This window comes from Euprymna scolopes, chromosome 36, assembly GCF_053919585.1.
Source record: "Euprymna scolopes isolate OS-2025 chromosome 36, ASM5391958v1, whole genome shotgun sequence".
NCBI lineage: Eukaryota > Metazoa > Mollusca > Cephalopoda > Sepiida > Sepiolidae > Euprymna > Euprymna scolopes.
Window position 1 is genome coordinate 83,080,650 of NC_136517.1, and position 12,345 is coordinate 83,092,994.

The 12,345-nt window shown below is 33.6% G+C and overlaps 1 protein-coding gene across 1 annotated transcript in view; it reads right to left on the reverse strand.

Annotated features, from left to right (window-relative positions):
- Positions 1-1,158: 1,158 nt before the first annotated feature.
- Positions 1,159-12,345, reverse strand: part of LOC145260640 (uncharacterized) — a 28,063-nt gene continuing 16,876 nt past the window's right edge. The window contains exons 4-5 of the mRNA XM_080118967.1: positions 11,476-11,572; positions 1,159-1,806 (exon numbers count right to left, since the gene is read on the reverse strand). Coding sequence (XP_079975093.1) covers positions 1,586-1,806; positions 11,476-11,572 — 318 coding nt within the window. The 3' untranslated portion in view covers positions 1,159-1,585. The remainder of the gene's footprint in view (positions 1,807-11,475; positions 11,573-12,345) is intronic.

Consider the following 12,345-nt stretch of genomic DNA (forward strand, 5'->3'; position numbering starts at 1 on the left):
TTCCGATACCTCATTCAAACTCCGCATGTAAATTTCTTAATTTCTTATATTTTTCAGTAACTGCAAAGAATTTTGTTAGACTTGAAAATCTACGTTTTTTTTTTTTTTTTTTTTTTTTTTTTTGCATGACATGATCTGTAGGTTCAAACCCCACATGTAAATTTCTTTTTTTTTTTCTTTTTTTTTTGTTAACTGGAAAGAAGTTTATACAAAATAATTTTATAAAAGAAACGGTAGGTTCTCTAGAGCGCAATGTAGAATAACATATATTTTGGATAGTTACTGCATCGAGGCATGTGAAACTTCCTCCTGGGCAATTTCACGGATTTCGATGACAGTAAAAATATAGAAATGTGAAATATTCGTTGATCATCATTCAATTCCGGGCAACGTCGGGTCTCCCTACTAGTATATATATATATATATATATATATATATATATATATATATATATATATATATATATATATATAATTATTTACTATAATAATTAAATACCTCCAGACACTAGTGTTTCATCCGTTCGGGAATCATCAGTGCAGGGTGTCACGATTAACACCAGTCGAGAGATTCAAAGCCTGGCAACAGAAGTCATGTCTGGCTTCATTAGCAAGGACCCAAACCACTCGGCTACCGACAACGATGAGAGATACAATTGAAATTAAACATTTATTCTTTTTTAAATGTTTTAACGTCAGTCAGAGTGAACTCGTCATTATATGACGATCTATGCATACGAGCTAAGTTGACCGACTTATTACACCTGAACGTGCTCAATGATAAGAAACAAGTTTCTTGAAGGAGCTGACATGTATATATATATATATATATATATATATATATATATATATGTTTATAGTAAATTTTGATAATATATAGATGGCAATTAAGTGCCACAGAATTCTCCACATTTCATATTCGTCAGAATTCGTCAGGCTATTGCATGGAATCAGTGTTTCTTTGTGTTTTTGTATATTCCCATGGAACTGGGTTTATACAGGAATATATAAAAACAGGAAGAAACATCAATTCAATGCAATAACCTGACGAATCCTCACAAGAATGAAAGTGGAAAATTCTGTGTAGCTTAATTGCAATATATATTTTCAAAGCTTATCACCTAGCCCTACTTATATATCAAGCATTGATGCACCCAAGTCATATGGATATATATTTTTTTTTTATTTTTGAAATCGTAACTTTATAACATATAAAAATCGATAGAACATTAACTCTGTAATAATATACACAAAATTTGCAAGAATTAAAATATCACATTTAAGCGTACTTTACAACCGGACTACACTGGGTGTCCCTGCTAGCTTAGATAAATACTTTTGCAGTTTTAACAAAAGAGCTACGATAATATCAGATCATCTCCATTTATGCTGAACATCTACAGAATACCAACATCAATATATTACATATGAATGAGTCTCCTGTGGAATTTCACAGATCTTATTAGTATTTTTAAAATGAAGTACATCACATCCCACTAAGGGAGATAAGTGTGTAAATCACGTCCTCTTCATTCTTTTGAGTACAACAAAGTCAGTGCAAAGTTTTTAGCTTCTATTATTTTTCGTCAGCTAACCAAATAGAAATCCGACACTTTTCGGGCCAGTAAAGAATTCTTCATTTGAGGTGAAATTAAGTGCCTGTGCAACATCCGTAGCGTCGCCCCAGAACTCTTGCTCCATACCGACCACACGTTCATCATAGGACTGTCCAGTTTGTGCGCCTTCCACACGTCAATTATTGCTGCTTCGATTCCGACACGTTCGGCCAAAAGTCTCCAGTCATTTCCTGCAGCAAAAGAAGCAAAAAGAAGAATTTAAAAATTTATCTCCATCCCTCAGCGAAAAGATGTCTAACAAGAGTCAGAAAGTTGGATTCCCCGGTAGGGACGCCTCAGGCGATTAGCGAATAAACTAGTCCTTTCTCATAGGGAGAAGGCAAAGCTTGGGAGGCTGGACCTCTTAGATATGCACAGGACTAGCAGCATACCCACAATCAACATGGAAGAAGTTGTTTCAGAAATGGCCTGGACTCTGTTGGTGTCGAAGGAAAAAATGCGACCAGAAACCAGAGTTGAATAAGAAAAAGAGTTAAAGAAATTAAAAAATTAAATCAATATGTAAAGAAAAAGGAAGTTTGTCTGTCTGTATGTTCTCTGAAGAAATGTATATGGCTGCATTAAATTATGCATGCCCCCCCCCATGAGTTCACAGTGAACGAGGCATAAAAAAAAATGACTAAGTTCAGCATTTGCACCTCCCCCCAAGTTTCCAGGGGACGTCAAATCCTGGTGAAAATGACCAAATGGTGCAGTTTTAGGCCTTAACATATATAAATTTGAGTTCTGCACCAAGCAAAAAGAGAAATGACTAAGTCCATCATTTGCACCCCCCCATTTAGCCCCAAAAGTCCCTAAGGCCTTAAGATATTTAAATTTGAGTTCAGCACCATGCAAAACTGCTAAATAGGCATACACAGAAAATTTTGGACAAATATGGTAAAATAGTCCCAAAAAGGAAGTGTTTTTATTAACCCTAAAAGAGTCGCTGGGAGTTATCTTGAAGTATAGACAAACAAAATTATATAGAAATCAGTTAGTTACAATTTTTCAGAAGGTTTTATAAAAATCCAAGGCTTCAATTTTTTTTAATAAGCACAAAAGGGTTAATTTTAGCCATTTTAACGCGAAAGGCACTCCTGGGGGAGGGGGACTGGAATTTGCCCGGAAAATCCGTTCTGTTACTTTTTTACTCATATCATGTTTAATGTTTGTGCAAAATTTCCAAAAATTCCACCACGTAGATATTGAGAAAAGTGCAAACAAACGAACAGACAAGGGTGAATTTACCAATAAATAATATATTTGGTATAATCTTAATAATATATTAATATAGTATAATCTTAAGAATATATTAATATAGTATAATCTTAAGAATACATTTAGTATAACAACTGGGGTATATTTGAATTCAATAGACTAGGTTAGAGAAACTATAATTATTTGGGGTAAATTTAACAAACAATATCTTTCTAGAAAGATATCGAGTACTCATGGGAGGAATCATGAGAAGGTTGCCAACATCCTAAGTCAGAGTGATTTTTTGTGGAACGAATTGGATTTGAACTTGGAACACCCAGGTCGTCAGTTCCTGTCATTAACCACTAGACCATCTCCTAGTTTTCCTATGAGTTATCATCAGTAATTATAAGCCTGGAATCAAAGACAATCCAAAGAGTTTGGCCTTGAAAAGTGAGAACTCATTCATACATAATTTTTTTTTTTTTAATTAACTATTTAATATTTTTATTTATTTATTTGTGAACTATTATCCCCGTCTTTTTACCTATTGTTTCACAACGTTTCGGCCAACTAATCCTCTGTCCGGCTTTGGGTAGGATTGAAACAGCTATCTTCAGACAATACTCACCTGGAGCTGTAGAGATTCAACATCTCAAGTTGGCCAAAAAACGACCACAACTATGGAAGGCAGTAATTACAGTTAAAAGATTCAGTATTTCTATCCTGTCGCGGTTTACAACCTGACGAAAGCCAGAGGAATAGTTGGCTGAAGCCTCGTCAAACAACAATAACTATAAAGATGAGAATAATAGTCTGCAAACAAATAAAGAAAAAAATATACAAATTACTCATCTCAAAAGAATTCCAATAATTAAATAATCCAAGCTATTTAATAGTTTATTTATTCTTATGATCTTTGCTTGGTCTTACCTAATTCCAGGGACAAAATTCACCTAGTTTGGTGGAGTATCCAGCTTAGTGTTGTTACTTGAGGCAGCATCACTAGAGAAAGGTTTGCTATTATTTTTGGTCATGTGAACCATGTCAAGGGGATCTTATTTGCGCTTCGACTATTATGTTAGTTTTATTTGAATATTATTTATTTTTAATTCAGCAGCCATCATGTAGGTCCACAAGGAAAAAGAGTGTGAGTTATCTCTTTCTCTCTTTCTCTCTCTCTCTCTCTCTCTCTCTCTCTCTCTCTCTCTCTCTCTCTCTCTCTCTGTCTGAAACGTTGTCCTTAATAAGTTAACATGCTTAAACCCAACACGTTGTATGCAGTCTACGTCGCAAAGGAAAGCAAGACAAAGAATAACTCATACTCCATCTTACGCGCAACAACAACATTTATTTCCTCATTCTTCCGTCATGCATGACTTCTTATTACAGCTGTGACGTCACCCACGTCTCCAACATGCTCTCTCTCTCCTTTTTATGGTCTTTTTCTTTACAGTGACATCATTTCGCATTTCGTATGCATTTGTGTCCACACTCTGTTACACTCTTATGACAGTTCTCTCTGAAAACTTGTTGAATATGTACCAATAATAGTGCATCCCCCCCTGTTTACATATATTATTTTTTATCTGGTTCTTGTATTTTATTTTTTTATATTTTGTATCTTTTTTTGATTTTTAGTTTCGTACATTTTGGATTTGTACGAAACTCCCCTTAATTTGGAGAAAAAGGAAATGCTAGCTCTGTGATAACGTCACGAGCCCAGCGCCAATTTCGGTCTCTTTTGAAATTCTGCTGACGTGGAGATTTGATGTTTGTTTCATCGTCTGGTGCTGAAAATGGAATCTTGATGAGCCTCTTTCAAAGAAGAAAACCTGGCAAGAATACCCGGATATGTGACGAGATATACTTCTGAAAACTATCTACGTGACTACGGTTTTACACATATTTTAGAAGGAGTGGAATTATTTTAAAGAAAATACCTTATTTTACGTGATAAGGAATTTTGGAACACCCTACAAAGAAGAAAACCCGGTAAAAAAAAACCAGGACAAGCAACACGGCTTTGCTTCTGAAATCCATCTGTGTGTCTACGATTTGCACGCAAGCATGGAGGGAGAGAAAATTCTAAAAGGACTTTAAACAAAAAAAAGAAAAAGACACGTGCCTGACTGGCTTTCAATTTGTGAGTACGCTCCTAAAAAAATTTATTTCATATGCGAGTGTAATTAGGAGATACTATTTTGAATCTTATTATTGTATTCGTTCATGGATCCGGCATCTTCATTATAAGAACCAGAGTTATTTTTTTTCGTTATATGTTACTTTGGCGTTTCATAAGTTTAATGCCCGCAAAGGGAAAAATTTGCAATTAATTTTATTGTGAATAAAATTTCTTCTTCGTTTCAAAGCAAGACCTTTATATTTTATTCTTTACACCCTCCCTCTCTTTTGTTTCATGCTGTTTTTTTTTTCAGGTTAGTTACTTTAGCATCGAAATTATCAGGAAGCAAGATAAAATTCCAACAAACTTGAAGTGCTAATTTTTCCATGAAAACAAAAGACTTCATATAATATTTTTTTTAAAAGTCATGTTGACGGGAGACCGTAATTTTTTTTTATTATAGTTTCTTTAAAAATTTTTAAAAATGTGCAAGTGAATTGACATTTGTTCCTTTATACTTTATTACAAAAAAAAATTATTCAGAAAAAAAAAGACAAAAAATGAAATGTGTTGTGTGTTTAATTTTCATTGAAAAAAAAAAAAAAGATCTAATTTTTTTAAATCAATACTTTTTAGATTTAAAAGGTTAAAAAAAGAATTTGGTAAAAATTTGTTTTAAATTCGTCATTATTTGTTTGATTTTATTTGTTTAATTCATTTTGTTTATAATGTGTTTTAAAAATGTTCATCTACCATGAAATTTCCATGGGTTCTGCTAGTATAGGGGTAGGCAAACTACGGCTCATGGGCCGCATGCAGCCCAACAATGGAATTCATCCGGCCCTCCAAGTAATGTATATTGAATTGTGTGTTTCTCATGGCCGTGCGGATTGCCCGGACACAAGTATGGGCAGATCCTTGCAAAAATGAAAATTTGGAGATGAAAAAGTATCTTCGTCAACAATCTAACTATATTTATGAAGAAAGAAAAACTAAGAAAGTAAAGAAAGCAAAGAAACCTTACGAATTACGTGAATTAAAAAAAATGACTGTTTTATGGGGACTGGTAAGTTCACACTTGATTCCCAGCTAGACTGCCAGGCATAGCTTTATAGGAAGCCGAAAACAGGCAATAAATTATTTTAATATTTTAAAAATATTCTAGTGACTATAAAATCTAGCGCCTGTGGTCTGGGGTACCGCTGACCGACCGACCAGTCCAGTCTTAGCGAATTCTCTCTCCGATCCCCCGTCACTCCCAAAAGACAATAAAATTTTCATATTATATTTAGAATTTCCAAAGAAATGATATCTTATAAATTCCTGTTGCCATTGCCAAGCATTTGAGTAAGTTAAAATATTAACTAATTATTTTGTTTACATCTTTAATTATGCTAATTTGTTACAAAATTTTAGTAAATTAAATTTGCATTATATAATTTCGTAAGTCAAAATTTTTAGAATGTCAATAAGAGGGTTTTATGCGAATTCAAACAAAATATTAAAAAAAAACAAAAAAATTTAATCAATATTGTCAAATATTTAGTTTAGTACTTACTTGTTCAAAATATTTTGATTGAAATAATATCTAAAATTTTAAATTTTACAGGACGCCTACAGGTGTATCAGAATTTTGGGGGAATTTTTGACACCCTTAACACGAAACTGAGAATAAAATATAAAAAACTCGTAATTTCTCTTTTTAAAGCGGCTTATTTATTTTCTTTATGGATTATACGTCCAAAATAAGCTATTAAAGTTGTATAAAAAAGTAATAGAAATATTATTTTTTTATTTAAAAAAACAAAAAAAACAATAATGAAATCAATTGATTTTTAAGTATTTTTCAATTTTTAAACTTTAAAAATCTATCAAAATTTTTCTATTGATTCAATGTTTACAATATTTTCAGGGTCAATGTGAAATTCCATAAAACCGAATATAATATTTTAGACAAACGTTTTTTTTTTAAATTCACGCCCTCCCCATTTTGAAATATCTATTAAAAAGTAAATAATTAATTTACTCACCAAAGTTTTATATATCACAAATTGAAGATAAAAGATCAATAAATAATCAATTCAAATTTAAAACAAAACAAAAAAAAATGAGTGTTTGTTGAGAAATTTACCTGTAAAGTCCAAAGTTTAAAACCTTTTTTTTTTTTTAAACACTTCTTTTTTTTTAATGAAACCTTGGTCCTTGCTCTTTTAATTGAAAAAAATTAGGGCTTGAATTACATTTTTCGAGTAGTTATAAGCTTGGAAAGACAGGAGGTCGAATTATTCAATATATTTCATGCATTCGTAAGGTCAGTTTCTAACATACCTCGGCCTACCCATGTTTTTGCGTCAGAAAGCAAGGGAAATAACTTAAATATGTTTATGGTTTTATAAATTCAGGAACCGAAGGGAGATAACTATGAAGTACTTTTAGAGTTGTTTCCCCTGAATATTTCAGCATATGTACACATTTAAAACATGCTCTTTAAGATTACAAACGTAATTACAAACGTAATACTAAAAATAGATTTTGACTTGACATGCTTCCTCAGTTGCTAATATTCAACAAAAAACGATATTCATCGACTGTACACAATTTTTATTGGATTTTTTCCAGGCCATTGAATTGCGATTTCACCCAGTGAGATAAGAAATTCAGTTCATATGTAAAGGTAGGTACGAGCAAAATAAACGAATAAGGATAAGAGTCGTAGTTTTGAAAGCCGATTTATCATTTTTTTGGGGGGGGGGGGTCCAACTACTTTTTGATTGCATTTGAAAGATTAAGGACTAAACTTAATTTCCCAAAGGAAAAAAAATATTTGCACACGTAAAAAAAAAAAAAGCTATGAAAAATGTTTTCACGGCAAGCTAACCAATTCAGCTATTTTTTTTTAAAATCGTAAAAATCCTTTTAAAGATAAATATTAGTTTTCTGGGACTATTTCAAAGACAATTAGTAAATTAAAATTTTAATATCTTGAATTAAATAATTAAAAAAAAAAACAAACATCTTGTTTGCACAAAAAATAGCTGAATTAGCCCCAAAACCGATTAATTTTGCCGTTCACAAAAAGCGGAACAAACCGTAGTTTTGTAAACACAGAATATACAGAAGCCCAAAATCTGAGACAGTCAAAAAGCTGTCTGAGAAGGACGTCATGTAATTAGAAGGAGGGAGAGGTGTTGCCCCCTCCTTGCGACGTGCACCCGTACATTTCTATTGTAAACGTTTGTATAATTTTGTCCATTTTTTAATTTAATTATTTTTCAATGTTACTGTTTTTAAACTGATTTTTTTAATGATTGGCCAATATTATATAAAAATTATGTTATGCCGAAAGTTTCATATTCTTTCAAGCAAAAAAAAAAAAAATATTAAAATCTTGCATATAAAAATTATGTTATGCCGAAAGTTTAATATTCTTTCAAGCAAGGAAAATATTAAAATCTTGCATATAAAAATTATGCGAAACCTGCAATTAAAAAAAAAAGTAGAAATATTTTTTGCCATTTTAATTTTTTGTGTGTGAAAATATTAAATAAACAATGCTTAATTCAATGATAATATCGGTAGTTTGAGAAATTCATTTTTCTTCGAGTTATATCGAATTCATTAATGCAGATTTTAGGGGCTTTTATCGTAATGTTCCTTTAAAAATTAAATAATGTTTTTTAATTGCTTATTTTACGATGCTTTATTTTCATAAAAACAGCAAAACCAAATTCCTTGAATTTTTTTTATTACTGAAAACTTTAGTAAAGGTATTTTCTGTTTCAACAAAATAATACATTTCCACTAAGATTTAAATAAAAATTTATTGGAATATCTCAGTCTTGGTCACCAACAATTTCCGGATATGTCTATTGGCAAGAGAACAAAAACCAAAAGGGATCAGTAGGTGATATAAGTTTTTTAAAAATTAATTTTCATAAACTATTTTGGCAATACTTCCTGTTTTTAGTAAATGGAAGTTATCTCCCTTAGATCATTCAGATAATCTATATATATATAAAAGTGAAAATGTATGTATGTATGTATGTATGTATGTATGTATGTCTTGCAAAAACTTTCGACACGGGTCACGGATTTTCACGAGATCAGCATCATTTTAAACTTCCAACCTTCGCCCGACAAATATCGAAAAATTGGCCAAAAATATTAATTTCTTCACCCTAAAATCATCAGTTTTCTACAGGGAGGGGTCAGCAAAAACCGTCCTCTCATGACAAGTTCGTTTCTACGCATGCGTCATACGTCATCGGAACATGATTTAGTTTAAATTTTAAAAAAATGATCTAATTCCGTCAATGTTGTCTTAGCTCAGTTGCTTAGAGCGCTGCCTCATTATCTAAACGTTTTGGGTTCGAATCGTGGTGTGAGGTGACTTTTTTTTCGATTTTTTAAATTTTAATATTGAAACAAGGTTATTTAAGCCATTTTTCACGTTTTTTTTGGGGGGGGGTTATTTTTTAGATTTTTTAACGAACTTTTAAAGTTCGTTTTTCTGTTTCGCGTTTTCTTTTTTTCTTTTTCCCATTTTTACATTTAACATCGTTCGTTTGCCTTACGTTAGTTTTTTTTGTGTTTTTTTTTTTAAATATTTACTTCGCTTATTCTTATGTTTTGATTAACACCCCCACTCCCGCCCAAGCACACACACCTCGAAACACCCGGATAACGCCGGGTACCCCCCCCCCCTCCGCTAGTCTTCCTCTAAAACAGAAGCGCCAAATTAATAAGGAAAGCATAATTTTATTTTTTATTAATTTTTTTTAATCACCTTCACTCCTAACAAGGCATATTGCCACTTGTACATAAAGGGCTACTAATTGGACCCTGCCAAAGAAAGATTAAGGTGTTGGTTTACGTTACATTTGAACTTTTGCATATCTTTTTTTATTTATTTATTTTTTTTTTACACAGGCATCACCACATTATCAAGGCCAAGAGGCCCCTCAAGGATAAGGGTTAAAGAGTGTACAGTAGAAATTGGAAAATATAGTAATCATTAGTAATGAAAATTCGGCAAATTTGTTAACTCATATGGAACGGCTCATCAAGAACTTATTTACGTTAGACTTGAAGACAGCCATATTGTACTCAGTCGCAAAGCAGGAAAACGGAAGACAATTCCACAGGCGTGCAGTTCTAAAAAAGAAGCTTTGTTCATGGAATTTACGTTTAGGTTTAGGCACAGATAAAGAGTGGGGGGGAATTATTGATAGTGTTTTCAGCTAGACGAATCAGTACAGTTAAAGAAGTAGGTAGGTTTGTGTCACTTAATTCTAAGATATCCGGGAAGTTCACTAAGAAGTAAGACTTTACATCATCTAGATTACTTCTAAGCCCACAGATATTTGTGAATGTGAGCCTCAAGAGAGGAGGTGAATTGGTTTTGTTTGGGTGGTTATCTGGTTTGATCATGGTATTTGTTGGGGTTGTCATTTCATTACGTTTTGTTTAATTTCAGGTTGGGGAGAGAATGTTGGGCAACGTGGGCCAGTTTTGATCATAAATTATTACACGATGGGTTCTGCTCAGGAAATTGTGGCCTCATGAAAGCCCACCAGAAATAGCAGCAGGGTCACTTTCCATGTGTTACATGGCACTACAACTATCTCAATATTATACAACTGATGATAGAACAGCCGCTCTAAGTGCTACCAAAGAGTTAGAGCTCTTGTACTGTCAGTCGGAAACAGCAGCTAGACAAACTGTCAATTAGGTACCCTCAACCTCCAAGACAAGACCGGCCCAGACAAGCCGACTGAGCACAAGTGGTATGCAAGCAAACCCAATTTGCTCAGTTTGTGAGAAAAAAAAAAATTGCCTCAGTTTAGAAGGACCGAGAGAAAATGTTGAAGTGCAGTATCAGAACAGATACCAAAAGGCCAACCTTCATGATTGCTATTCCTGCTGTTATTGTTTTTTGAGCATAAATTTTTATGATGACTTTTTGTTGCCATTCATTTCCCTGATATCTTTCTATTAAGAATTATTTCTAGAATGATATTGGGTAGTTACAGGAGGGACCACGTGAAGGTTGCCAACGTCCCTAAGTGTAAGTGTTTCTGCGGAACGAATTGGATTTGAAGTTAGCACAAACAGGTTGTCAGTCTGTGTCATTAATCACTGAGCCACCGTCACCTCTCCGACGATGATGATGATGATTTAAATAAGCTGGATTTCTCAACTTGACTGAACGCAGAGATGATGACAACAATGATGTGAGTAGATAACACGATTACATGCACATGCACATACACATGCACGCATACCGACACACACACATACGCATATATCCACACACACATATACACATACACGACACACACGTACATGCACATACACAGGCACACACACACGACACACACATGCACACAGACACACACACATACACGCACACACAAACACACACACATACATGCACACACATGCATGCACAAATACACACACACACACACACAACGCCATAACTTATACTATTCACAAAGTTTCGTTTCTTTTTAAAGATGAAAGAAATATTTACCTTTTTTGGTTTCCTGGTTCAATTCCTGGAAAATATGTTTTTTGAGGTTTGGGTCAATTTTACTGATGTGTGTATCCCCGGGGAACTTCTTGCTTGGCTGTCGAAAATTAAAAACAAACAAATACGTGAAAGAAAAAAATTATGCATTGTTATTAACTAATTGATGGTATCATGACAAATGAACGTATATTAAATTGCCTCCCCCCCTCCTCCAAGGAGGTGATGCTTGGGATGATGGTATCATAACATTAGAACAGCTACTACACTATCTTTCGACACAAAATGGAGGAGGTAACGACTAGGAGGATGGTATTTATGACAAAAGGACAGGTACTAACCTTCCAAAATAGGGGAGATAATGCCTGGGAGAGATTTGCTTATTTAAAAAAAAAAGTAATGATTGTCAGTATGATATCATTACAGCATAATCACGTCGACACACTGGTTCTCATCAGATCACCAAAGTTAAGCAACATTGAGCCTGGTGAATACCAGATGAGTGACCGTTTGGGACTACCAAAGCGTTGTACGTAGGTGTAAGGTCAGGTCAGTCTTCCTGTTTTCCAATGAGTATAGCGTGCACATTAAACGTCACATGAAAACACTGTGGAGTTTACCGAACTCCATCATCTCGACTGCGGTTGGAAAATGATGATGAGGATGATGATATGGCAATAGAAAAACTACCCACCTCAACTACAGAAAAAGGTGGTCACATGATAACAAAACAGTTACTAAATTACCTCCTCCCTAAAAGAGGATGCAGTACTTGGGAGGATTATCTTCCCCTTCCCTCTTCCTAAAAAAGGGGGAGGTAACACCTCGGAGGATGATGTTATCAGAACAGAACTGATCCTACACTAACCCAAA